Genomic DNA, 27890 nt, shown 5'->3' with positions numbered 1-27890 from the left:
CAACCTGGGTAACAGTGACATCCTGTCTCATTTTTAAAAAAATAAAATATTACCTCCAAGAGACACTCCTAAGAATCTCCAATGCACCTGAAATGAAATCCCAACTTGGGTGCCCCTGCCCACTTCTCTCTCTCTCCCCACCTGTTGGCTCTGACTTAATTCTACTCCAGCCAAGGCTGAGCGCCTGCCTGCCCAAGGGCCTTTGCCTATGCTATCGCTTCTGCCTAGAATCCTGTTCTCCAGCTCTCCCCAGAGTGATCTCTTTCACCTCTTTATGGGATGGCTTAAGTGTCACCTCCTTGGAGACGCCTCCCAGACCACCCTAGGCCCCCTTCTCGCTTCCCTTCATCATAACCATTCCATAGCGTGTGTGGAACTTGATGTTTTGTGTTCACGGTCTGTTTTCCCCACGCAGTTGTCATCTCCAGAAGGGCAGGGACCTTTTTTCTGTTTCCTTCACCATTTCCCCAGCGTCCTCCATACTGGGCCTGGCACGCAGTTGGCGCTCAATAAATCCATGCTAACTGAACAGACACGGGGATCCCGCCCCCTAGCAGTAACTTTCCAACTCCCGGCTGGCCTCATTCCCAGGCCCTGGGAGGGTCCCCGAGGACAAGCCGCGGCCGGTGGAGACCTCGCCGGGGCCGGAGCCGGAGGGCAGGGCCCGGAAGGCGCGCTCCGGGAGCTGGCGTTGCTCCTCGCCCAGGCTGCGGCGCAGGCGGCAGTGGTGCCAGCCACGGCGGATCTCCGACTGCACCTGCGACACGAAGGCGCTCAGAGGCGGCGCCGTACCACGCGCTGCCGCCAGAGGGCGGGGGCGGCGGCCGGTGCTCTTCCTACCTCCTTGTTGATGAAGCAGTAGAGGACGCTGACCAGGAAGCCCTGCCCAGAGGAGGCGCGGAGGTTACATCGCTGGTGGGGGCAGGACTGTAACCGCCTCCGCGCCTCCCTCCCCATTTTTTTTTTTTTTTTAAGAGTCGGAATATTGCTCTTATTGCCCAGGCGGGAGTGCAGTAGCACGATCTCGGCAAACGGCAACCTTTACCTCCCGGGTTCAAGTGATTATCCTGCTTCAGCCTCCAGAATAGCTGGGATTACAGGCGCCCTCCACCACACCCAGCTAATTTTTGTATTTTTAGTAGAGACGGGGTTTCATCCTGTTGTCCAGGCTGGTCTCGAACTCCTGACCTCTGGTGATCCACCCATCTCAGCCTCACAAAGTGCTGGGATTACAGGCATGAGCCACTGCGCCTGGCCTTTGTAACTGTTCTCTTAATAAGCTCGAGCCCTTGCCAGGCCCTGAAGCACCTCAGCTACCGCCACCGTGGTCCTAAACTATCAGGGTCATCTTTTCACTGGTTCGTGGCTTCCCCCACACCAACCCCACTGTTTGCCCCAGAAGGTTAGCTGAGCACTGCTGGCTGGGGGTTAAGAACTGCGGACCCTGGAGGTGGACTCCCTGGACTCAAAAACCACCTTTCCACTTTCTTTCCCATTTGGGCAAGCTGCTTAATTGCACTGTGCCTCAGTTTCTTCATCTGGAAAATGAAGCAGTAATATAGTAGTAGTTGTGAGAATTTAGGGTGATTGTGTTACTGTTTTTTTTTTCTGGAGACAGGGAGACAGAGTCTTGCTCTGTCGCCCAGGCTGGAGTGCAGTGATGTGATCTCAGCTCACTGCAAACTCGGCCTCCCAGGTTCAAGCGATTCTCCTGAATCAGCCTCCCAAGTACCTGGGATTACAGGCATGCGCCACCACGCCCAGCTAATTTTTTGTGTTTTTAATAGAGACAGAATTTTTGCCATGTTGCCCAGGCTGTCTCGAACTCCTGAGCTCAGGCAATATGCCCGCCTCAGCCTCCCAAAGTGCTAGGATTACAGGCGTGAGCCAACGCACCCAGCCTGTTTTTGGTTTTTGAGACAGGGTCTGGCTCTGTCGCCCAGGCTGGAGTGCAGTGGAGTGATCATGGCTCACTTCAACCTCAACTCCTGAGCTAGAGGGATCCTCCCACTTCAGCCTCCAGAGTGGCTAAGACTACAGGCATGCACTACCACACCAAGTTAATTTTTTTTTTTTTTTTTTTTTGAGACAAGGTCTTGTTCTGTTGCCCAGGCTGGAGTGCAGTGGCACAATCTCAGCTCAGTGCAACCTCTGCCTCCCGGGTTCAAACGATGTTCCTGCCTCAGCCTCCTGAATAGCTGGGATTACAGGCATGTGCCACGTAGCCTGGCTAATTTTTGTGTTTTAAGTAGAGACAGGGTTTCTCCATGTTGGTCACACTGGACTTGAACTCCTGAACTTAGGAGATCCGCCTGCCTTGGCCTCCAAAGAGCTGAGATTACAGACATGAGGCACCGCGCCCAGCAGCTAATTTTTTATTTTTGGTAGAGATGGGGATCTCGGCTGGGTGCAGTAGCTGACACCTGTAATCCCAGCACTTTGGGAGGCCGAAGCGGGCAGATCATCTGAGGTCAGGAGTTCCAGACCAGTCTGGCCAACATGGTGAAACCCCATCTCTACTAAAAATACAAAACTTAGCTGGGCGTGGTGGTGGACACCTGTAATCCCAGCTACTCAGGAGGCTGAGGCAGGAGAATTGCTTGAACCCAGGAGGCAGAAGTTGCAGTGAGCCAAGATTGCGCCACTGTACTCTAGCCTGGGCAACAGAGCGAGACTCTGTCAAAAAAAAAAAAAAAAAAAAAAAAAAAAAAAAGAGGGATGGGGGTCTCACTACCTTGCCCAGGCTGGTTTTCAATTCCTGGGCTCAATCAATTCTCCTGTCTCAGCCTCCCAAAGTGAGCCATGGTGCCCAGCCAAATTAGTTGCTTATGTTTGCATAAATGTATACATATTCAACATCCAAATTTAAATTTAAATTAATATAAAATGCATTTCTCTTTTATAATTAATAAGACATTGATAAATTAATAGAAATCAACTATGTATACATACTATTATTAAGACATTGCTTATTTTAGTTTTACTTTCCATGATGCTGTTAAAATCTCACTCAGACCAAATCCTTCTGCTGAGAGCCCTCCCATGGCCCCTGCTTCAAGCAGAGGAAAAGCCGAAGTCCTCACCTGGACCCCCAAGGCCCCTCACCTCTCCGTCCTCATCTCCTCACAGCCTCCCTACTGGCTCCCATTCTTCAGGCACCCTGGTCTTCCTCCCTCTCACCAGCTACTCTCCTCCTCAGGGATCTTGTACTTGGTATTTCCCTTCCTGAAACATTTTCCCTAAATACCTGCCTGGCTTGTCCCCTCACCTTCTTCAGTGTCTCCTCAGGAATGCTTTCCCTTGTCCCCACCTAAAACAGCAACCTGGCCAGGCACGGTGGCTCACACCTGTAATCCCAGCACTTTGGGAAGCCAAAGTGGGAGGATCACTTGAGCCCAGGAGCCCAAGACCAGCCAGAGGAACATAGCAAGACCCAATCTGTACAAAAAAATACAAAAATTTGGCCAGGCGTGGTGGCTCACACCTGTAATCCCAGCATTCTGGGAGACCGAGGTGGGAAGATCAGCTGAGGCCAGGAGTTCGAGACCAGCCTGGGCAACATGGTAAAACCCCGATTCTACTAAAAATACAAAGGTTAGCTGAGTGTGGTGGTGCACACCTGTAATCCCAGCTACTCAGGAGGCTGAAATGCATGAACCCTGGAGGCGGAGGTTGCAGTGATCCGAGATCACGCCACTGCACTCCAAGCCTGGGTGATAGAGTGAGACTCTATATCAAAAAAAAATGAAAACAGTCGGGTACAGTGGCTCATGCCTGTAATCCCAGCACTTTGGGAGGTCAAGGCAGGCTGATCACCTGAGGTCAGGAGTTTGAGACCAGCCTAACCAACATGGAGAAACCCCATCTCTACTAAAAATACGAAATTGGGCCGGGTGCGGTGGCTCAAGCCTGTAATCCCAGCACTTTGGGAGGCCGAGGCGGGTGGATCACGAGGTCAGGTCAGGAGATAGAGACCATCCCGGCTAACACGGTGAAACCCCGTCTCTACTAAAAATACAAAAAGAAATTAGCTGAGCGTCGTGGCGGACACCTATAGTCCCGGCTACTTGGGAGGCTGAGGCAGGAGAATGGCGTGAACCCGGGAGGCAGAGCTTGCAGTGAGCCGAGATTGTGCCACTGCACTCCAGCCTGGGCAACAGCAGGAGACTCCATCTCAAAATAAATAATAAATAAAAAAAATACAAAATTAGCTGGGCGAGGTGGCTCACGCCTGTAATTCCAGCACTTTGGGAGGCCGAGGTGGGTGGATCACAAGGTCAGGAGTTCAAGATCAGCCTGGCCAAGATGGTGAAATCCCGTCTCTACTAAAAATACAAAAATGAGCCAAGAGTCGTGGCAGTGCCTGTAATCCCAGCTACTCAGGAGGCTGAGGCAAAGAATTGGTTGAACCCAGGAGGCGGAGGTTGCAGTGAGCCGAGATCATGCCACTGCACTCCAGCCTGGGCAACAGAACAAAACTCTGTCTCCAAAAAAAAAATTTAGCTGGGCATGGTGGCACACCCCTGTAATCCCAGCTACTTGGGAGGCTGAGGCAAGAGAATCGCTCGAATCTGGGAAGTGGAGGTTGCAGTGAGCCGAGATGGCACTATTGCACTGCAGCCTGGGAAACAAGAGTGAAACTCTGTCTCAAAAAAAAAAAAAAAAATTAGTCAGGTGTGATGGCTTGCTCCTGTGCTCCCAGCTACTTAGGAGGCTGAAGCAGGAGGATTGGTTTGGACCAGGAGTCCAAGGCTGCAGTGAGCTAGGATCACAACCCTGCACTCCAGCCTGGACAACAGAGGGAGACCTCATCTCTAAAAAAATAAATAAATAAATAAAACAGTAACCCCATCCCTCAGTGGACACTCCTCATCTCTTTCTTGCTTTATTCTCCCTCTAGGCACATCTCACCATCTGACATTCTATATGCTTTCCTTTTTTTTTTTTTTTTTTTTTGAGACATGATCGCCCTCTGTGGCCAGGCTGGAGTGCAGTGGCGTGATCTCGGCTCACTGCAACCTCCACCTCCCGGGTTCAAGCGATTCTCCCACCTCAGCCTCCTGAGTAGCTGGGATTACAGGCAGCCGCCACCACATACAGCTAATTTTTCTATTTTTTTAGTAGAGACAGGGTTTCATCATATTGGTCAGGCTGGTCTTGAACTCTTGACCTCAGGTGATCCGCCTGCCTTGGCCTCCCAAAATGCTGGGATTACAGGTGTGAGCCACTGCGCCCAGCTGTATGCCTTACTTCTGTAGTGTGTTTAGTGTGTCTTTCCCACTGGAGGGTAGGGACCATCTGGTTCTTGGCTGTATCCCTGTGATAAGCCTGGAGGAGTGTTTAGCATATATACATGCTCAGCAATTTTTTGCTGAATTTTTTTTTTTTTTTTTTTTTTTTTTTTTTTTTTTTTTTTTTTTTTTTTTTTTTTTTGAGATGGAGTCTCGCTCTGTGGCCCAGGCTGGAGTGCAGTGGCGCAATCTCGGCTCACTGCAAGCTCCGCCTCCCAGGTTCACGCCATTCTCCTGCCTCAGCCTCTCCGAGTAGCTGGGACTACAGGCGCCCGCCGCCATGCCCGGCTAATTTTTTGTATTTTTAGTAGAGACGGGGTTTCACCGTGGTCTCGATCTCCTGACCTCGTGATCCGCCCGCCTCGGCCTCCCAAAGTGCTGGGATTACAAGCGTGAGCCACCGCGCCCAGCCTATTTTTTGCTGAATTTAATGAATTAACAGCCTTGTCCACTGAGACTGGTATTTTCCCCACTTTAGAGATGAGAAAACAGGCCGAATGAGGTGAAGCAGGTTGGGGACTCAGGTAAACCAAGCAAGTGTAGGGTGGGCTTCAATTTTGGAATGAATCTTTCCTTAGATTCTGCACGTCGGTACCTCACTTACCTCTCCCTACCCTCAACCCTGAGGTGAAGGCCACACAGCTGGCAAACAGCTAGAAAGTGACAGAACCTGAATTTGGCCCTAGCTGTGTCCAGCCTCCAAGCCCTCACTCTTCACTAGCAGGCAGCACTGACAGGACCAATCTCCTGTCCCGGCCCCTGCTGCTCCCCGCAACCCAGGACAGTCCTAGCTCAGTATTTTGTATTGAATGAATGAACGGGCTGGGCGCCATGGCTCACGCCTGTAATCCCAGCACTTTGGGAGGCCAAGGCGGGTGGATTACCTGAGGTTAGGAGTTGGAGACCAGCCTGGCCAACATGATGAAACCCCGTCTCTACTAAAAATACAAAAATTAGCCAGGTGTGGTGGTACATTCCTGTAATCCCAGCTACTCTGGAGGCTGAGGCAGGAGAATCGCTTGAACCCGGGAGTCAGAGGCTGCAGTGAACCGAGATCGCGCCACTGTACTCCAGCCTGGGCGACAGAGCGAGAATCCATCTCAAAAAAAAAAAAAAAAGAAAACAAAAGAATGAATGAAGGAACTAAATCCCGTCTTCACACCCCATTCAGTGGCTGCACCAGAGAACGACTGTAGCTTTCGTGCCCCTCTGGGGAGGAGGCCCTGGGTGGAAGGATGGAGCCCCTGCACCCTGCCTGAGCACCTGGAAGGAGCTGAGGAAGATTTCAAAGCCGAGCTTGGCGAAGCGCAGGGCGCCCCGGGCCTGTTCCTCTGTCACGGGAGCAAACACCACCTCGTGGACACCCAGCAGGGGCACCAGCGTCAGCGTGGAGCGAGCCAGCCTGGGGAGAGAGGGCGGCAGCAGTGATCCCGCAGCCCTGGTTCCCCATCTCGCACCCGGCCCCTTCCCCTCGGTCCCCAACGCATGCTCTCACCTCAGCCGGTAATCCCGGCAGCGCATTTGCCGTGTCCTCAGCTTGGACAGGAGAATGCCAAGAATGCGGATAAAAATGAGGAAATTAATCTGTGGGGAGAGATAAGGGCTAAGCCAGCCGCGATCCCATTCCGGAGGGGCAGGAGGAGGTGGCACCCCACTTCCCAGAATGGGAAATCCCTGAGGACGGCCTGGTGGAGGCGGGACCGATCCTACCAAGATGGTCATGAGGATGGGGGTCCGTATAATCCACCAAATGGCCTTGACTTCGTTGCGCTCCCAGCACCTGGGGAAGGCGGAGTAGAGCTAAGAGATAGAAAAACTCTAGACTCACCGATCACCAAGCTCATTTGCTCGCTAGGCCCCGCCCACAGCACTTGAGACCACACACATTCTCTAAGGTCCCGCCCATTACGATCCAGGCCCCACCCCCTCCCCTCGCCGGTTGCCCTCGAACACAACCTTTCCTAGCTCCCCATTCCTTTGGATCCTGCCCGCGTATCCCCAACACCGAATAGCCTTCCGACCCTGCCCACGTTTCCATCACAACCCGCCCACGTCCCTCAAAGCCCCCCCCACCTCCCACGCCCCGCCCCAGACCCTGCAACTCACTGCGTGTTCTCGTACAGGTACCTGACGATCACCCAGGGAATGACGAAAAGCGCGGGGGCCCCTGTGCAGACCCCGACCCCGCCCCCCCACCCCGCCGCAGCTGTCAGCGCGCTCACGGGCCCCGCCAGGCCCAAGACCCGCGGAATTCCTCTGTCGGGGTGGGGGAGGCAGAAGCCTAGAGATGGGAGGAGACCCGCAGAGGCCAACCAGCAGGGCAGTTGGGGGAGCCGAGGAGAGGCGCGCTGGGTTGGGCGGGGAACGGGATCGCAGCTCACCCCAGCCGAGGAGCAGGTAGTAGCGGAAGTGGCCCTCCTCGGAGCCTCCCACGAGCACCAGGAGACTGTGCAGGTAGACGCCCTCCACCAGCAGCCACGTGTAGTTGGCACCCACGCAGTACTGGGTCACGATCTGGGCCGTGCGGCAGGCAGCGAGGGCCTAGGGAGGGGCCAGACCGGTAGAGGGGTAGTCAGCGCTGCCCGGGTGTCTCTCAGCCTCCCCCAACCTTGATCGCCCTTCCATCCCATCTCTTGCCATCAAAGGTTCTTCCACTCTGTGTCCCCAGTGAATGGTATCTGTGATTGGTTTCTCGCACCCTATTCCCTTTTCCTGTATGGACTCTCCCACTCTGAACCCCTTAACAATTGGTATGTGGTTGAGTGCGGTGGCTCACGCCTGTAATCCCAGCACTTTAGGAGGCCGAGGTGGGCGGATCACCTGAAGTCAGGAGTTGGCGACCAGCCTGGCCAACATGGTGAAACCCCATCTCTACTAAAAATACAAAAATTAGCCAGGTGTGGTGGCGGGCGCCTGTAATCCCAGCTACTTGGGAAGCTGAGGCAGGAGAATCGCTTGAACCCAGGAGGCGGAGGTTGCGGTGAGCCGAGATTGCACCACTGCACTCCAACCTGGGCGACAGAGGGAGACTCCGTCTCAAAAAAAAAAAAAAAAAAAAGAATCAGCTTCTTTTTTGAGACTCCGTCTCAAAAAAAAAAAAAACAACAAACAAAAACAAAACAAAAAATAATTGGCACCTTCCATCATTGCCGTCAGTTCCCCCTAGATCCCCAAAATGTGACCTCTGTCACTGGTCACCCCAGCTCCTTCTAAGAACTGAACTCTCCTGCCAGTACCCACATTATGGACTCTCCTGCCCTATGGCTTCCTCTTTTTTTTTTTTTTTTTTAGACGGAGCCTTGCTCTATCACCCAGGCTGGAGTGCAATGGCACAATCTCTGATCACTGCAATCTCTGCCTCCTGGGTTCAAGTGATTCTCCTGCCTCAGCCTCCCGAGTAGCTGGGACTACAGGCATGTGCCCCACGTCCAGCTAATTTTTGTATTTTTATTTTATTTTACTTCATTTTATTTTATTTTATTATTATTTTTTTTGAGATGGAGTCTCGCTCTGTCACCCAGGCTGGAGTGCAGTGGCGCGATCTCGGCTCACTGCAAGCTCCGCCTCCCGGGTTCACGCTATTCTCCTGCCTCAGGCTCTCCGAGTAGCTGGGACTACAGGCGCCCGCCAACCACGCCCGGCTAATTTTTTGTATTTTTAGTAGAGACGGGGTTTCACCGTGGTCTCGATCTCCTGACCTCGTGATCCGCCCGCCTCGGCCTCCCAAAGTGCTGGGATTACAAGCGTGAGCCACCGCGCCCGGCCAATTTTTGTATTTTTAGTAGAGACGGGGGGTTTCACTATGTTGGTCAGGCTGGTCTTGAACTCCTGACCTTGTGACCTGCCTGCCTCGTCCTCCCAAAGTGCTTGGATTACAGGCATGAGCCACCATGCCCGGCCCCTCTTTTTTTTTTATTTTTTATTTTTTTTTTTTGAGACAGGGTCTCAATCTTTCGCCGGATTGCACTGGCGCTATCACAGCATCACAGCTCACTGCAGCCTTGACCTCCTGGACTCAAGTGATCCTACCATCTCAGCCTCCCAAGTAGCTGGGAGTACAGGCGAGGGCCGTCATGCCCGGCTAATTTTTGTATGTTTTTGTAGAGATGGGGTTTTGCTATGTTACCCAGGCTGGTCTTGAACTCCTGGGCAAAAAGCAATCTGCCCACCTCCGCCTCCCAAAGGGCTGGGATTACAGGCACGAGCCATTGCTGGGCCACGCTATAGCTTTTTTTTTTGCGGCGGAGTCTTGCTCTGTCACCCAGGCTAGAGTGCAGTGGCGCAATCTCAGCTCACTGCAACCTCCTGCTCCTGGGTTCAAGCGATTCTTTTGCCTCAGCCTCCCAAGTAGCTGAGACTGCAGGCACGTGCCACCACGCCCAGCTAATTTTTGTATTTTTAGTAGAGACGGGGTTTCACCATATTGGCCAGGCTGATCTTGAACTCCTGACCTCGTGATCTGCCCGTCTTGGCCTCCCAAAGTGCTGGTATTACAGATGTGAGCCACTGTGCCTGGGCGCGTGCGGCTTCTTAACAATTGGTATGGTCCAACTTTCTTTTTTTTTTTTTTTTTTTGAGACAGAGTCTCGCTCTGTCACCCAGGCTGGAGTGCAGTGGTGCAATCTCGGCTCACTGCAAGCTCCGCCTCCCGGGTTCACGCCATTCTCCTGCCTCAGCCTCTCCGAGTAGCTGGGACTACAGGCGCCCGCCACCATGCCTGGCTAATTTTTTTGTATTTTTAGTAGAGACGGGGTTTCACCGTGGTCTTGATCTGTCGACCTCATGATCCGCCCGCCTCGGCCTCCCAAAGTGCTGGGATTAGAAGCGTGAGCCACCGCGCCCGGCCGGTATGGTCCAACTTTCAACCAGATAGTTCTTACCACGTCTGCTCCCAGACTCTAGTCTCTCCCACCCTCTCTTCTAGTAACAGACTGGCACCTACCACATCCCCGCCCCCACTTACTTTCTCATATCCTGCCATGTCTCACCTCCAGCAGGTGGATTCTCTCATTGGTGAAAAAGTTCAATGATGGGTGAGATAATGAGGGAGAGGAATGGAAAATTCCAATATGGGAGTGATAGGCTGGGAGAGTTCAATGATGGCAGAGGCCGAGTTGGGAGGTTCCCTCTCCAAATGTGTCTTGATTCCCCACCCCAAGACACATTTGGAGAGGGACACTCCCAACTCAGATAAACTGTGGAGAGTGTAGGAGGTAGGAAATGGACTGAGAACTTCCTGGTCCCACCAGAGAAGCAAGATTCTCACTTGGAGGAATGGAAGGAGGATGCCCACCTGGTTCCACAGCACAGGGGCCTGGTCCCCAAGGTAGGGGCCAGGTCGAGGTAGTAGACGGTCTCGGCTGAGAATGGCCGCCGCTCGCAGCATGAAAGACGTGAACAGGTTGATGTGGATATAGTTTCTAGTGCAATGTAGTCGCCTAGGGGAATTTGGAAGGCAGTTTGGGGGCCCCTGGAGAGCTGTCCTCAGCCACACACAGCTCTATTTTTTTTTTTTTTAAACAGGGTCTCACTCTGTCACCCAGGCTAGAATGCAGTGGCACAATCAGGGCTCACTGCAGCCTCAACCTCCTGAGCTCAAGCAATCCTCCTGTCTCAGCGCCCCCCTATAGTTGGTACCACAGGTGCACCACCAGCATGCCTAGCTCATTTTTTATTTGTCGTAGAGACAAGGTTTCACTATGTTGCCCAGCCTGATCTCAAACTCCTGGGCTCAAGCGATCCTCCTGCCTTGGCATCCCAAAGAGCTGGGATTACAGGCATCAGCCACCGCGCCCGGCCACACAGAGCTCCTTTAGCTACCCCCACTGCTCCCCATAGAACCACCAGTGGATGGTTGGACCTGGTGGAAACAGACCACCCCATCTTACTGGACAAACTGAGGCCGAGCTCACATCTCCGCCACCACCACTCAGGGTTAAGGTCCCACCTGAACAAACTCAAGATGAGCAGGGCTAGCAGCAGTGTGGCGAGAGACAGGGAGTAGCCGACAGTGTACATGACCTGCAACCGCTCCAAGATGAGCCTTTGGTCCTGGTCGGGGGAAGAAGAGGAAGGGAACAAGGCTTGGCTCGAAGCCTCAGACCCAGAGAGAGACTGGAAGGACTTCTGCTCTTTGTTTCTGCCCAAATACCCTATTTTATCTTGGGGAACTGCTTACCCTTATTTGAGAAGGGCCGACTCCACCCTTCAACTCCAGGGCACGAGGCATGTGACCAGCAAACCAGATTTTTTTTTTTTTTTTTTTTTTTTTTGAGACATAGTCTTGCTTTGTTGCTCAGGCTGGAGTACTCTGGCAGGATCATGGTTCCCTGGAGCCTTGCCCCCCAGGGCTCAAGCAATCCTCCCACCCCAGCCTCCACAGTAGCTGGGACTACAAGTGTGTGCCACCATGCCCAGCTAATTTTTTTTTTTTTTCTTTTTGAGACGGAGTCTCGCTCTGTTGCCCAGGCTGGAGTGCAGTGGCGCAATCTCGGCTCACTGCAAGCTCCGCCTCCCGGGTTCACGCCATTCTCCTGCCTCAGCCTCCCGAGTAGTTGGGACTACAGGCACCCGCCACCACGCCCGGCTAAGTTTTTGTATTTTTTAGTAGAGACGGGGTTTCACCGTGATCTCGATCTCCTGACCTCGTGATCCGCCTGCCTCGGCCTCCCAAAGTGCTGGGATTACGAGCAGCCACCGCGCCCGGCCTGCCCAGCTAATTTTTGTGTTTTTAGTAGAGATGGGGTTTCACCATGTTGGCCAGAATGGTCTCAATCTCTTGACCTCGTGATCTGCCTGCCTTGGCCTCCCAAAAGTGCTGGGATTACAGGCATGAGCCACTGCTCCCGGCCAAATTTTTATATTTTTTGTAGAGATGGAGTTTCACTATGTTACCCAGGCTGGTCTCAAAATCCTGCATTCAAGCAATCATCTTCTCAAAGTGTTGGAATTATAGGCATTAGCCATTGAGCTCGGCCCAACCACAGCGTTCTTTTTTTTTTTTTTTTTGAGATGGAGTCTCGCTCTGTCACTCAGGCTGGAGTGCAGTGGCACAATCTTGGCTCACTGCAACCTCTGCCTCCTGGGTTCAAACAATTCTTACGTCTCAGCCCCCTGAGTAGCTGGGACTACAGGTGCACACCACCATGCCAGGCTAATTTTTGTATTTTTAGTAGAGATGGGGTTTTGACACGTTGGCCAGGCTGGTCTCAAACTCCTGACCTCAAGTGATCCACCCTCCTTGGCCTCCCAAAGTGCTGGGATTACAGGCGTGAGCCACAGCACCCGGCCATCTTATTCTTTTCCATCACAGAAGGCAATACAGCTTTCTCTCTTTGAAGCAAGTCTGAGTTGAGTTTCTCTCACTTACAACCCAGAGGTCTGAACAGTCCAAGGGGTTTTAGGGCCTGCCTGAATCTACTGCCTTTCCATCTCTCCCTGGACTCCTAACCTGAAGCCCTCACCTCTTCTTACCAGAAAGGCCTCATTCTTCTCTGGGTTCTCACATTGTGTATGGTCTCTCCAAAGTCCCCACTGGCCATCACTGCCACACTGGCGGAGGACGAAACCTGCAGCCACTGTGGGGAAAGAAGAGAGGGAATTAAGGCACACAGAGAAAGAGATAAATACAGAAAGACAAACTGTGAGACAATAACAGAGAGGGAGAGAGCCGAAGTGGTGATGATGATGATGATGATGATGATGATGATGATGATGATGATGATAAACCCTTATATGGCATGTTATTTGTATTAATTTAATATTCATACAAGCACATGGAATTGGTAATATCCTTAACCTAGTTCTACATATGGGAAAATTGAGATACAAAATGTTAAGGCCGGGCGCGGCGGCTCACACCTGTAATCCCAGCACTTTGGGAGGCCAAGACAGGTGGATCACGAGGTCAAGAGATCGAGACCATCCTGGCCAACATGGTAAAATCCTGTCTCTACTAAAAATACAAAAATGAGCTGGGTGTGGTGGCGTGCGCCTGTAGTCCCAGCTACTCAGGAGGCTGAGGCAGGAGTATCTCTTGAACCCGGGAGGTGAGGTTACAGTGAGCCGAGATCACGCCATTGCATTCCAGCCTTGCAACAAAGGGAGACTCTGTCTCAACAACAACAAAAACAACAAAAGTTAAATAGGCCTGTAATCCCAGTGCTTTGGGAGGCTGAGGTGAGAGGATCCCTTGAGGCCAGGAGTTTAAGACCAGCCTGGGTAACATGGCAAGACTCTGTCACTGCCAATTTTTTTAAAAAAGTTAGCTGGGTGTATTAGCGTGCGCCTGTAGTCCCTGCTATTTGGGAGGCTGAGGTGGGAGGATCGCTTGAACCCGGGAGTTCCGAGGCTGCAGTGAACTATGATGCTGCCACCACATGGGTGACAGAGCCAGACTCTGTCTCAAAAAGAAAAAAAATAGGTTAAATAAACTGTCTGAGGCGACGTTGCTAGTTAGGTTAAGATGCCCAGAAACTGACAGACTCAGGAAAAGGAGACAAAATAAGAATCCTGTGGTGGCCAGGCACGGTGGCTCATGCCTGTAATCCCAGAACTTTGGGAAGCCAAGGCCGGCGGATCACTTGAGGTTAGGAGTTCGAGACCAGCCTGGCCAACATGGTGAAACCCTGTCTCTACTAACAATACAAAAAAAAAAAAAAAAAAGCCGGGTGTGGTGGCGCGCGCCTGCTTCTCGGGAGGCTGAGGCTAGAGAATCGATTGAACCTGGGAGGCGGAAGTTGCAGTGAGCCGAGTTCATCCCACTTCACTCCAGCCTGGGCGATAGAGCGAGACTCCGTCTCCAAATAAATAAATAGAAAGAGATACGGAGACAGAGAAGCTGCGTTATGTGAGATAGGCAGGGTTGGACAGACAGGAGAAACCCAGCCTGCTGGAAAGGAGTAGGGGACAAAGAGGAGCAGGAGAGGGGTGCAGGTGAGCTGTGGGACTCGGATGTAGGCGTCTGAGGGCAAAGGTTAGCAGCTGTTTGTTTCTGGGGAGGGCTCCGGGCCCAGGGAGCACCTCACCGTGGTGGTGCCAGGGCAGGTACCAGGGGCAGGACGCACGGGCAGTGGCGTTGGGTGCAGCATAGTCCCAGCAGACGTACATATCGAAGGACCCGTTACAGGCGAGGCCTGGGGGTGGGCACGGGGGCCAGGTGCTCAGTCGACCTACTGCGCAGTGGGCCAGCGCTTCTCCGCCAGCCACACCAAGCCCGGCTCTAGCCCCGCCCACTTGGAGGCCATTCCTTCCCGGCCAGGCCACAAGCTCCTCCCACCAGCCTCAAAGCTCCGCCCCTCCTCCCAGCCCCACTCTGGGCTCCTCCCACCAAACAAGTCCCCGCCCCAGATCGTCCCACCCGGAGGGGCCCTTCCCAATCTCCATCCCAAATCCCGCCCCCTTCAAGGTTTATTTCTGTGCAGGCCCCGCCCAAGGCTCCTCCCATTTCAAGCTTCTTCCCAGGCCTCCCCCAGGAACCGTGGTCCTGCCCCAGTTCCCACCACGCTCAGGTCAGTCCCCGGGCCTCTCCAGCCCACAGCGCCCCAAGATTTCTTCCCCGCCCGTCAGCCCAAGGCCCACCCCAAGCCCACCCCTCTCAGCCTCAGGTCCTCCCCGCGTCCCCAGCCCTCCTGGTCACACCTGAAGGCAGTTCCGCGGCTGCCAAGGTCTCCTGGCACTCCCTGCGGTACCGTTCCCAGCGCTGGTACAGCTCCCCCGCCGTCTGCCCCTCAGAGCCTGTCTAGGAAAAGAAAGAAGGGAGGACTCCCCGCAAGACCGACCCCCGCTCCCAGGCTGCTAGGTCCATGTGGCCCAGAAGCGCCCCAGAGAGACTCCGAGGGTCTGTTGCGTGTTGCTCAGGGGTCTTGGGTGGCTTGGAAACCAGTTCCAAGTCTTGGGGTGGGGTGCCTGGAAGCCACCCACTGGAGCTGCCATGGGAGACTGAAAACCTTCAAGAAAATTGGGGAGGGGGTGCCTGGAAATTATCAGGAGGATTTTTGGGGGGAAGAAAAAGGAGTGGAAACAATAATCAAAACTCGAATCTGGGCCCGGGCGCGGTGGCTCACGCCTGTAATCCCAGCACTTCGGGAGGCCGAAGTGGGTGGATCACTTGAGGCCAGGAGTTCGAGACCAGCCTGGCCAACCTGGTGAAATCCCCGTCTCTACTAAAAATCCAAAAATTAGCCGGGCGTGGTGGAGTGCGCCTGTAGTCCCAGCTACTCGAGAGGCTGAGGCGGGAGAATCTCTTGAACCCGGGAGACGGAGTTTGTAGTGAGCCGAGATCATGCCACTGCATCCCAGCCTGGGTGACAGAGTGAGACTCTGTCTCAAAAAAAGAAAACAAACAAAAAAACAAAACACCACCCAACAACTCGAATCTGGGCAAGCGGGGCAGTCTTGAAACTCTCTTTGCGCTGAGGCAAGCCTTTTTGTTTTGTTTTGTTTTTCCTGAGACAGAGTCTCACTCTGTCACCCAAGTTAGAGTGCGGTGGCGCGATCTCGGCTCACCGCAACCTCTGCCTCCCGGGCTCAAGCGATTCTCCTGCCTCAGCCTTCTGAGTAGCTGGGATTACAGGCGGCCGCCACCATGCCCGGCTAATTTTTGTATTTTTTTTGTAGAGAGGGAGTTTCACCATGTTGGCCAGGTTGGTCTCGAACTCCTGACCTCAGGTGATTCACAGGCCTCGGCCTCCCAAAGTTCTGGGATTACAGGCGTGAGCGACAGCGCCCTGACGAGGGAAGCCCTAAAACCGTCCCCATACCTCCCTCCAAGCCTGGAGCTCCTCTGGCTCCTCGCGTCCTCACCTCCGCCCTCCGGAGCAGCAGCCCCCACAGTGAGAGCCGCAGCAGCAGCTGCAGGATCGGAGAGGTAGTCATCGTGAGGGCGGCGAAGGGTCTGGTTCGTGCAGGGGCGATCAGGCCTGGAGGGTCCCAGGGCAAGGTCAGCACCTCTGCCCTCCTACTCCAACCCCAGCGTCACCCCGCCTCAGGGATTCACACACAGGGGCAGACGGCGGGGGAGCCGTACACACGCGGGACTCCGAGGCAGCGCACCTGCTCCCGCAACTCCCAGGCGTGATGATCTGCGGGGAGGGAGAGGCACGCGGAGTGGGTGGAACTCCGGTGGTGGGAGGGGCCCCTTAAGCGATTCCCCGGCAGCCCCTGACTGTTGCTGGGGCAGCAAAGGTGGAAGGGGGGTGTTTGCTGAGCGGGCGGTTGCCCTAGAGCTACGCTGGGCGGAAGTGTCAGTGCCACCGCGAGTCTGGACCTACAGACTCCTGGGAACCCGGGGACCGCCTTGGAGAGGAGGGAGTAGAAACCGTCAGCCTAGACCCCTTTTCTATGGGGAACTGAAAAACTTGAAGGTTTTCAGTACCCCCTAGTGGGGTACTCGAAACGCCCAAGTTCCCACAGCCTGGTGGAGAACTTGAAACGCCCATCCGAGCTCCCACTCTCCAAGCCCAAAGGGTTTTCTAGCACAGATAGGAACCCGACCTTACAAAACTTTCCCCGCTGGGGGTAGATAAAGCCCAGAGTAAGTGGAACAACCCTTTCCCAGCATCCAAATACTTAGGGACTAGAGAAGCGAGAGATCCGGGGTTAGATGTGTAGATGCCTGGAAATCGGTCTATCTGACGCCCAGCACCCACTCACCCGCGCCCCGGCGGCGGCTCCACGTAGAGAAAGAGGGAAGCAGAGAGGATCTCAGGCCGAGCCTCAGAAGGACAGACAACGGCGTCACAGACACCAGAGACAGAAATGTAAAGACTGAGAGGCGCAGAGACGGAGGGACAGAATGAGACCCCCAGCCAGAGACCAGAGAAAAACAAACAGAGAAAGAGACACAAACGTGGGCTAGGAGACAAAGAGGAGACAGAGACGTGGAGGGAGACAGAGACGTGGAGGGAGACAGAGCAGGGGAGAGAGAAGTTATCTAGCAGCTAACCAGAGATGGAAACACACAGACAGAGACATCAAGAGACACAGATGAGCAGAGACGGTGGTGGGCACAGAGACAGAGAGACAAAGGTAGGGCAGAGAAGCAGAGAGGGAGAGTGCCAGAGACTTGAGGGGTCGAGGGGGGCAGGGAGAATGGGCTGGGATTGGGGGGCCCTCACCTGTCCCCAATCCTGCTCCTGGTCACTTGCTCCTGCAGCCCCTGCCACCGCTGCCTCCACTGCCTCGTCTTGGCTCTGGGAGAGGTGACAGGCGCTGGCAGCCCGGGGTGGTGGGAGGGGGCGGGGCCAAGGCGGGACAGGGAACGGAAGCGGGGAGCTCTGGGGCAGAGAGCTGAGCAGCAGGCAGTCATCAAGGTCATGAGGGAGGGCAGTTACTGAATTGTCCTTATCGTCCTGAGGACCCCTGCACCAAGTGTGTACAATCTGTCATGCTGTCCCACCCACAGGTACTCCCCCCCACCGCCACTCATTCCCAGAGCCTCAGTCACTCAGTCAAACATGCAGTGTCACACACAATCCCATAGGCTGAGCCATGGAAAGGCACAGTCACAGAACCTCACAAGCTGTTACGTAGTCACACATTCAATCACACCCATACAGTCCCACGGTCACACCCAGACAGCCACAGTCTCTCACTCACAGGTTGACAGTCATCCACAGTGACACACAGTCACATACCCAGGGCCGTGGACTCCTGCACACACACAGTAACACTCATAGTGTCCCACAGTTCCAACAACACTGTCAATCACACACACATTCACGCAATCACCGCGTTTCATCACAAACACTGTTGCCTTGCTAGCCTGTGTGGCCCGGGAGGACAGAGCCAGGACATCTGGGTCACCACTGGGTCCCCAGAATCTTTCAGAGCAGGGGTTCAAGGAAGGACTGTCATGAAATAAATATATTCAGTATGCAGTTGTGTGGTTACTCACAGACATACAATTTTTTTTTTTTTTTGAGACAGGGTCTCACTCTGTCCCCCAGAATGGAGTGCAGTGGCGCCATCTTGGCTCACTTCAATCTCTGCCTCCAGGGTTCAGGAGATTCTCTTGCCTCAGCCTCCCGAGTAGCTGGGACTGCAGGTGTGCGCCACCACACCCGGCTAAAATTTTCGTATTTTTAGTAGAGATGGGGTTTCACCATGTTGGCCATGCTGGTCTCCAACTCTTGGCCTCAAGCAAGCCTCCTGCCTCAGCCTCCCAAAGTGCTGGGACTACAGGGATGTGCCATCACACCCAGCCTCAACTTTTATTTTATTTATTTATTTTAATTCATTTTATTTATTTATTTTTTTCTAGACAGGGTCTCACTCTGTCACCCAGGCTGGAGGTCAGTGGCGCCAACTTGGCAACCTCTGCCTCTTGGGTTCAAGCGATTCTCATGGCTCAACCTCCAGAGTAGCTGGGACTACAGGTGTGTGCCACCATGCCTGGCTAATTTTTGTATTTTTAGTAGAGATGAGGTTTCACCATGTTGGCCATGTTGTTCTCCAACTCCTGGCCTCAAGTAATCCTCCCACCTCAGCCTCCCAAAGTGCTGGGATTACAAGTGTAAGCCACCGTGCCTGGCCTTAACTTTTATTTGAGATTCAGGGGGCACATGTGCAGGTTTGTCACAGGGGTGTATTGCACGACGCTGAGGTTTGGGATATAAACGATCTCATCACCCAGGTAGTGAGCATGGCACCCAACAGGTAGTTTTTTAGCCCTTGTCTCCCTCCCTGCCCCCTCTAGGAGTCCCCAGTGTCTGTTGTTCGCATGTTTGTGTCCATGTGTACCCAGTGCTTAGCTCCCACTTGTAAGTAAGAGCATCTGGTGTTTGGATTTCTGTTCCTGTGTTAATTCACTTAGGATAATGGCCTCCAGCTGCATCTATGTTGCTGCAAAGGACTTTTCCTTTCCTTCCCTTCCCTTCCCTTCCCTTCCCTTCCCTTCCCTTCCCTTCCCTTCCCTTCCCTTCCCTTCCCTTCCCCTCTCCCCTCTCCCCTCTCCCCTCTCCCTCTCCCCTCTCCCCTCTCCCCTCTCCCCTCTCCCCTCTCCCCTCCCTTCCTCCCTCCCTCCCTCCCTTCCTCCCTTTCTCTCTTTCTTTCTTGGGATGGAGTCTCACTCTGTCGCCCAGGCTGGAGTGCAGTGGCACAATCTCACCTCACTGGAACCTCTGCTTCCTAGGTTCAAGCAGTTCTCCTCTCTTAGCCTCCCAAATAGCTGGGATTACAGGCGCCCGCAAGCATGCCCGGCTAATAATTTTTTTTTTTTTTTTGGCTGAGTATCCCTCTGTAGCCCAGGCTGGAGTACAGTGGCGTGATCTCGGCTCACTGCAATCTCCACCTCCCGGGTCCTGGTTCAAGCAATTATCCTGCCTCAGTCTCCGGGTAGCTGGGATTACAGGCACGTGCCACCATGCCCAGCTAATTTTTGTATTTTTAGTACAGACAAGTTTTCACCATGTTGGCCAGGCTGGTCTTGAACGCCTGATCTCGTGATCCTCCCACCTCAGTCTCCCAAAGTGGTGGAATAACAGGCGTGAGCCACCGCAGCTGGCTTTTTTTTTTTTTTTTTTTTTTTTTAGTAGAGATGGGGTTTCACTATGTTGGCCAGGCTGGTCTCAAATTCCCGACTTCAGGTGATCTGCCTGCCTTGGCCTCCCAAAGTGCTGGAATCACAGGCATGAGCCACTGTGCCGACCCTTTTTTTTTTTTTTTTTTTTTTTTGAGACAGAGTCTTGCTCTGTCACCCAGGGTGGAGTGCAGTGGCATCATCTCAGCTCACTGCAAGCCTCGCCTCCCGGGTTCACGCCATTCTCCTGCTTCAGCCTCCCGAGTAGCTGGAACTACAGGTGCTTGCCACCATGCCCAGCTAATTTTTTGTATTTTTAGTAGAGACGGGGTTTCACCGTGTTAGCCAGGATGGTCTCGATCTCCTGATCTCGTGATCCACCCGCCTTGGCCTCCCAAAGTGCTGGAATTACAGGTGTTAGCCACTGAGCCCGTCCTTTCTGTTTTTTTTAATGTCTATATCATACAATCTTTTTATGACACAAGCTGAAAGTCACACACAATGTCATGCAACCACACCCATTAACACCGTCACACACTCACACACTTCACAGTCACCCACAGAGTCCTCAGTCACATTCCAACAACACACATTCCCCAACTGTCATGAGGCAAACACTCTCACACTGTCACCCTCACCCCCACAGTCACACTGAGTGACATGGTCATACAGACTCACAACTCTCCCTTAGTCTCACCCACATTCACAAGTCACATACAGTCATATACGTGTCACACACACAACCTCACTATCCCATAGCTGTGCACATGTCACAGTGACTTGTCACACCCTGCAATCCCACCTCCCACAGTCACGCACAGTCACACAGGTGCACACAGGGTCACACACACCATCATGTCACAATTGCACACTAACCCATAGCCTCACATGGTCTCATCATCACAGTCGCCAGTGAATCACACACATTCTCTGCTGTCTCTACTTCCAGTCTGTTCCTTTGCCCTAAATATGGGGAACATCTGTACGTGACTGGGGGTGGGGGACAGGCTCAGAGCCCAGTCCCAGCTCCCAGCTCTCATCTCCTGTTAATACAAAATACCAATTCCTGCACGTTAATCATACAATGAACATTTGTGAGCATGCACTCCCCTGGGACTCTAAGTGGGACAGAGGCGAGTCTGCCCATTTCGTAGAGGAGAAATTGAGGCCCAGAGGCCCCAGGGGGGATAGGGATCAAGGGGTGGCATGAGGTCTGCATCAGAGGCTGGAAGGAGACAAGTCTCGGGGGGAGGCGAGGGTCCTTGCTCCCTGGACTTAGGCTGCCTCCCCGCTCTCTGCCCCACATTCCTGGCGCCCTCTGGGTCCTGGGAAATGCTCCTTTCCTGGAGTGGAGAGGGAAGGGGGTCTGAGATTGCCCAGCACCTTGGGAGAAGTTAGGGTTGGAAGGGAGTCTCTCCTTGGCCCCACTGAGGGCCTGGGGTCACTCCACAGAGGAAGGCAGTGAAAGGTGGGGAGGCTGTAGAGGGGGAAAGGAGAGGCTGGCAGGGAGGGGGAAGCAGTGGAGAGGAAATGAGCTGGTGGTGTGGGACAGGAAAAGGAGCTAAGAGCCTAGTGTGGTGGCTCAGCCTGTAAACCCAGCACTTTGGGAGGCTGACATGAGAGGATCACTTAAGCCCAGGAGTTGGAGACCAGCCTGGGCAACATAGTGAGACCTCGTCTCTAAAAAAAAAAAAAAAAAAAAAAAATTTATTTTTTCCTTTTCCAATTAAAAAAAAATTTACCTTAAGTTCTGGGATGCATGTGCTGAATGTACAGGTTTGTTACATAGGTATGCATATGCCATGGTGGTTTGCTGCACCCATCAACACGTCATCTAGATTTAAAAACAAAATTTTTTGGGTTTTTTTTTTGAGACAGAGTTTCACTGTGTCACCCAGGCTAAGGCAGAGATTGCAGTGAGCCAGGTTCAAGCGATTCTCCTGCCTCAGCCTCCCGAGCAGCTGGGATTACAGGCACCTGCCACCATGCCTGGCTTTTTTTTTTTTTTTTTTTTTTTTTTTTTTTTTTTTTTTTTTTTTTTTTTTTTTTTGTACTTTTAGCAGAGTCGGGTTTTCACCAAGTTGGTCAGGCTGGTCTTGAACTCCTGACCTCAGGTGATCCACCTGCCTCAGCCTCCCACAGTGCTTGGATTATAGGCATGAGCCACCACTCCTGGCCGATTTTTTTTTTTTTTTTTTTCTGAGATGGAGTTTTGCTCTTGTTGCCCAAGCTGGAGTGCAATGGCACAATCTCGGCTGATGGCAACCTCTGCCTCCTGGGTTCAAGTGATTCTCCTGCCTTAGCCTCCCAAGTAGCTGGGATTACAGGCATGCACCACCATGCCCAGGTAATTTTTTGTATTCTTAGTAGAAACAGGGTTTCACTATGTTAGCCATGGCTGGTTTCAAACTCCTGACCGCAAGTGATCTGCCCATCTTGGCCTTCCAAAGTGCTGGGATTACAGGCGTGAGCTACCGCGCCCGGCCTCTCAACATTTTTTTTAAAATTAACCAGGCATGGTGGTGGTGCGCCTGTGGTCCCAGCTACTTGGATGGCTGAGGCAGGAGGATTGCTTGAACTCAGGAAATTGAGGCTGCAGTGAGCAGTGATGATCGCGTCACTGCACTCCAGCCTGGGTGACAGAGTGAGAGCCTGTCTCAAAAAAAAAAGAAGAGAAAAGAAAAAAGAAAACAAGGACCAAGAAAGATCTAGAGTGGGAGGCAGATAAAGACAAGAAGAGAGGCCAGATGCGGTGGTTCACACCTGTAATCCCAACACTTTGGGAGGCCGAGGCAGGCGGATCACCTGAGATCAGGAGTTTGAGATCAGCCTGGACAACATAGTGAAACCCTGTCTCTACTAAAATACAAAAATTAGCTGGGTGTGGTGGTGCGCACCTGTAATCCCAGCTATTGGGGAGACTGAGGCAGGATAATTGCTTGAACCTAGGAGGCAGAGGTTGCAGTGAGCCAAGATTGCACCACTAAACTCCAGCCTGAGCGACAGAGCAAGACTCTGTCTCAAAAAATAAAAAAAAACAAGAAGAGAAAGACCGAGAGAGAGAGAAATAGACTAGAAGAAACAGAGAGAGAGAGAGAGACAGAGACAGAGACAGAGACAGAGAGAAACACACACACAGAGACAAACAGACAACACAGACACAGATAAGAGGGGGTGGGGGAGAGAAGCCAAGAAAGAGAAAACAGGGACCAAGAGCCGGAGAGAGACAGAGAGGCGCGGTGGCTCGCGCCTGTAATTCCAGAACCCTGGGAGGCCGAGGTGAGTGGATCACCTGAGGTCACAAGTTGGAGACCAGCCTGGCCAACATGACGAAACCCCGGCTCTACTAAAAATACGAAAATTAGCAGGGCGTGGTGGTGGGGGCCTGTAGTCCCAGCTACTCAGGAGGCTGAGGCAGGAGAATCACTTGAACCCAGGAGGCAGAGATAGCAGTGAGCTGAGATCGTGCCTCTGCACTCCAGCCTGGGCAACAGAGCAAGACTCTGTCTCAAAAAAAAAAAAAACCAAAAACAAAAAAACAGAAAAGAAACTGCGAGATGGAAAGACTGAGTGAAAATTGCTTGAGCCCAGGGAGGGGGTCGAGGCTGCAGTGAGTTGTGATCATACCACTGTACTCTAGCCTGGGCAACAGAGGGGGACCCTGTCTCAAAAGAAAAGAAAAGAGAAGAGAAGAAAAGAGAAGAGAAGAGAAGAGAAGAGAAGAGAAGAGAAAGAGAAAAAGAAGAAGAGAAAAGGGAGGAGAGGGGGAGGGACGGGAGGGGAAGGAAAAGAAAATAGGAGAGGCCAGGTGCAGTGGCTCACGCCTGTAATCCCAGCACTTTGGGAGACCGACGTCAGGAGTTCAAGACCAGCCTGACCAACATGGTGAAACCCCATCTCTACTAAAATACAAAAGTTAGCTGGGTGTAGTGGCACGTGCCTGTAATCCCAGCTGCTCGGGAGATTGAGACGGGAGAATCGCTTGAACCTGGGAGGCAGAGATTGCAGTGAGCTGAGACTGCACCACAGCACTGGGCATCAGAGTGAGACTTCTGAAGACAGGATGGGGAGTCAGGGGTGGGTAGATGCCTGGTCTTCTGCCCACCTCAGCTTTCCTGGGGTCCTCTGTTGTCTCCCAGGGTCTGCAAAGAGGCTGGCTGCATAGACCCCCTCCAGCTGCCTTGCTCATGGCTTCTGAAAACTTCAGGCCAAGAAACAGCATGCACCATCCCACCTCAGCCCCTCCCAGACAGCGGAGTTCCACGCCCCACTCCTGCAACAGGGGACTCAGAACCAGAGGAGCCTCATTCCCCAGGCTTTCCGCACCCATCCCGGTGGATCTCCATTTTCCTTCTCTAGTCCTGTCTCCATGTTTAGCAAACCCTCTCCCACAACCCCTCTGCCCCTCCCATCTCTCTCCCACCTTCCCCCACCCAATGTCTCTCTCTCTCAATCTGTCCATCCTACCTTGTTTCTCTCTTTCATCCAAATCTCTCCTTACTCCTCTTCTTTTCTTTTGAGACAGGGTCTCCCTCTGTTGTCTAGGCTGGAGTGCAGTGTCGTGATCACAGCTTACTGCAGCCTCGACCCCCTACCTGGGCTCAAGCAATCCTCCCACCTCAGCCTCCTGAGTAGTTGGGACTACAGACGCATGCCACCATGCCTGGCTAATTTTTGTTGTTGTTGTTGTTTGAGACGGAGTCTCGCACTGTCGCCCGGGCTGGAGTGCAATGGCGCAATCTCAGCTCACTGCAACCTCCGCCTCCCGGGTTCAAGCGATTCTCCTGCCTCAGCCTCCCGAGTAGCTGGGATTACAGGCACCTGCCACCACGCCTAGCTAATTCTTTGTATTTTTTTTTAGTAGAGACAGCGTTTCACTGTGTTGGCCAGGCTGGTCTCGAACTCCTGACCTCATGATCAGCCCGCCTTGGCCTCCCAAAGTGCTGGATTACGTGCCCAGCCTTTTTTTTTTTCTTTTTTTTTAGATGGAGTTTGTCTCTGTCACCCACACTGGAGTGTAGTGGTGCCATCTCGGCTCACTGCAACCTCCACTTCCCGGGTTCAAGAGATTCTCGTGCCTCAGCCTCCCAAGTATCTGGGATTACAGCATGTGCCTACCATGCCCAACTAATTTTGTATTTTTAGTAGAGATGGGATTTCACCATGTTGGCCAGGCTGGTCTCGAACTCCTGGCCTCAGGTGATTCACCTGCCTTGGCCTCTCAAAGTGCTGGGATTACAGGTGTGAACCATGGTGCCCAGCCAGTTTTTGTACTTTTTGTAGAGGTGATGTCTCGCTATGTTGTCCAGGCTGGTCTTGAACTTCTGAGCTCAAGTGATTCATCTGCCTCCCCAAGTGCTGGGATTACAGGCGTGCACCACTGTGCCCGGCCTCTTTACTCCTTTTCTCTGAGCCCACACTCAGTTTGCCTCTGTCTTCCTCTCCTGACTGTTGGGAAGGCTTTTCTCTTCTCTTTTTCCATGTTTCATTCTGCCTCTCTGCTGGGTTCTTTCACTCTCTCTCTCTCCCTCTGGATTAGCCTCTTTTTGCCGGTCTTTAAAGTTTCTCCTTTCTCTTCCCATTTTTCCATCTCCTCTCTGGGATTGCGTCTGTTTCTATCCATTGCCCCTGGTCCCTGGTCTCCTGGCTCTGGTCTCCTGGCTCTGGTCTCCTGCCCTCCTGCCTCCCCTGGCCCTCCAGCAGTGACCAGGCAGTGCCCCTGTCCAGGATGCAAGGGTGGGGTGGAAGCTGGAAGGCCTGTATCTCCCCACATGGGGCTGCCTGGATAAGCAGACCCTGCGGGGAGCAGGCGGGGGCCTGGGGTGCTGGCAGATGATGCTGGAGAAATGAGGCAGAGAGAGATGGGGAGAGGGGGCACCCCGTGGGGACAGAGACCAGGAATGGGAAGCTGTGACAGCCCCCGCTCTGTCCCCGAGATTCAGGACTGCAGAGAGATGAGGCCTGAATGACAGAGACGCAGAGACACACACATACACAGAAAGAGAAGAGATACAGAATGTGAGAGAGACAGCAGAGCTGAGACAGAGACCTGGTGAAAGATGTGGGTCCAGGCACACACAGACAAACGGATGCGAACCAGAGAGAGGGGAGTCCAGAGATGGGAAGAGACAGAGATCCCGAGACAGAGGCCTGGAGAAACAAAAAATATAGAGACCCAAAGAGAGACACAGACATGAAACCCAGGGAGAGACAGAGACATGGAGAGACAGAAACACAGAGATGGGGACCCAGAGAAAGAGGGACAGAGAGATAAGACCTAAGAAACAAGGCCGGGCGCGGTGACTCACACCTGTAATACCAGCACTTTGGGAGGCCAAGGCAGGTGGATCACCTGAGGTCAGGAGCTCGAGACCAGCCTGGCCAACATGGTGAAACCTCGTCTCTACTAAAAATAAAAAAAATTAGCCGGGTGTGGTGGCAGGCACCTGTAATCCCAGCTACTCGGTAGGCTGAGACAGGAGAATCACTTGAACCCAGGAGGCGGAGGTTGCACTGATCTGAGATCGCAGGATGAGGCAGAGGGATCGCTTGAGCTCAGGAGTTACAGATCAGCCTGAACAATGTGGCAAAACCTCATCTCTACAAAAAAATATTAGCTGGGCGTGGTGGCACCCACCTGTGGTCCCAGCTGCTGGGGAGGCTGAGGTGGGAGGATGGCTTGAGCCCAGGAGGCAAAGGTTGCAGTGAGCAGAGGTCATGCCACTACACTCCAGCCTGGGTGACAGCGTGAGACCCTGTCTCAAAAAAAAAAAAAAAAAAAAAAGGAGAGAGAGACAGGGAGAGGGAGGGAAGGGGAGGAGAGGGGAAGGAAAGGGAAAGGAGGGTAACAGAGGGACGAAAACAGAGAGGGACTTACATCCCAGAAGAGAACAGGGATTAACTCAGACTCCATGAGACAGAGACACATGGCTCCCCTCGGCGTCTTCCAGCCTAGTTGGGGAGGGCACATCTCCATAGCGACCTCCCCAGATCCTGAGGGCAAATATTGTCCTGGCCAGAAGCGTCTGGGCTATGTTGACATAATCTCATGCGGGGTGGGGTGGGGGCTCCAGGGGCTCAGAGGCCAGCAGAGGGGCTCTCAGCTGGGACCCTAGAGACAGCTTCAGCCTTCCCCGCCTCCAAAACCCAGTGTAAACCGCCAGCCCTGGGCAGGATCAGTTGAAAGATTCAAACTTGTAGGGGTCCCTGATTGCTCCCTGGTAGTGCTCAGCAAGCCCCTAAGCCCCTTTTCAAGCCTCAGGGAGAGCAGGCAAACCTAGGCCTTTTCCTCCAGTCTTTTTTTTTTGGGGGGGGGCAGCATCTTTCTCTGTTGTCCAGACTGGAGTGGAGGGATGCAATCACGGCTCACTGCAGCTTTGACCTCCTGGGCTCAAGTGAGCCTCCCACCTCAGCCTCCCCAGTAGCTAGGACTACAGGCACAGGCCACAAAGTACAGCTAAGTTATTTATTTATTTGTTTAATTATTATGATATTTTGAGATGGGATTTTGCTCTGTCACCCAGGCTAGAGTGCAGTGGCACGATCTCAGCTCACTGCAACCTCTGCTTCCTGGGTTCACGCGATTCTCATGCCTCAGCCTCCTGAGTGGCTGGGTTTACAGGTGCCCTCCACCGCGCTCGGCTATATTTTTATTTTTTTTTAGAGACAGGGTCTCACTCTGTTGCCCAGGCTGGTCTTGAACTCCTGTCCTAAAGAAAGCCTCCTGGCTAGGAGTTGTAGCTCACAGCTGTAATCCCAGCACTTTGGGAGGCCGAGGTGGGTGGATTGCTTGAGCCCAGGAGTTTGAGACCAGCCTGGGTAACATAGTGAAACCCTATCTCTACAAAAAACACAAAAAATTAATGGCATGGTGGTGCACGCCTGTAGTCCCAGCTAGTTGGGAGGCTGAGATGGGAGGATTGCTTGAGCCCGGGAGGTCCAGGCTACAGTGAGCCAAGATGATGCCACTGCACTCCAGCCTGGGTGACAGTGAGACCCTGTCTCAAAACAAAACAAAACATAAAAAAGAGATCCAATTGGCCGGGCGCGGTGGCTGATGCCTGTAATCCCAGCACTTTGGG

The 27890-nt window shown here is 53.1% G+C and overlaps 1 protein-coding gene across 3 annotated transcripts; it reads right to left on the bottom strand.

Moving 5' to 3' along the window:
• Positions 1-26: 26 nt before the first annotated feature.
• On the bottom strand, positions 27-17449 carry GIPR (gastric inhibitory polypeptide receptor). Of its 3 annotated transcripts, XM_030796517.1 has the most exons (14): positions 17408-17449; positions 16095-16210; positions 14931-15030; positions 14318-14425; positions 12765-12868; positions 11239-11342; positions 10585-10729; positions 7673-7832; positions 7398-7458; positions 7002-7071; positions 6787-6875; positions 6555-6693; positions 841-882; positions 192-757 (listed from the first exon to the last, which is right to left on the bottom strand). In XM_030796517.1, the coding sequence occupies exons 2-14, from the start codon at positions 16164-16166 to the stop codon at positions 551-553; spliced, it is 1401 nt and encodes a 466-aa protein (XP_030652377.1). In that variant the 5' UTR covers positions 16167-16210; positions 17408-17449; the 3' UTR covers positions 192-550. The 3 variants fall into 3 exon arrangements, with proteins under 3 accessions (XP_030652379.1, XP_030652377.1, XP_030652380.1); XM_030796519.1 differs by lacking the exon at positions 17408-17449 and having other exon boundaries at positions 27-757; positions 16095-16264; XM_030796520.1 differs by lacking the exon at positions 14318-14425 and having other exon boundaries at positions 498-757.
• Between the last annotated feature and the right edge of the window lie 10441 nt (positions 17450-27890).

Source organism: Nomascus leucogenys, chromosome 17, assembly GCF_006542625.1.
Source record: "Nomascus leucogenys isolate Asia chromosome 17, Asia_NLE_v1, whole genome shotgun sequence".
In the NCBI taxonomy this organism is placed as follows: Eukaryota; Metazoa; Chordata; class Mammalia; order Primates; family Hylobatidae; genus Nomascus; species Nomascus leucogenys.
The sequence above is the reverse complement of the archived record's forward strand: the minus strand, read 5'-3'. Positions and strand labels throughout refer to the sequence as shown.

Bases quoted from the DNA above. Each gene is read 5' to 3' on its own strand.
- GIPR (XM_030796517.1), bottom strand. From the start codon at position 16,166: ATGACTACCTCTCCGATCCTGCAGCTGCTGCTGCGGCTCTCACTGTGG. The intron at 14,426-14,930 runs GTGTGACCAGGA...GCCCACCCCCAG, and splicing joins AGCCGCGGAACTGCCTTCAG to GCCTCGCCTGTAACGGGTCC. The intron at 7,459-7,672 runs GTGAGCTGCGAT...GGGTCTGCACAG, and splicing joins CTACCTGCTCCTCGGCTGGG to GGGCCCCCGCGCTTTTCGTC.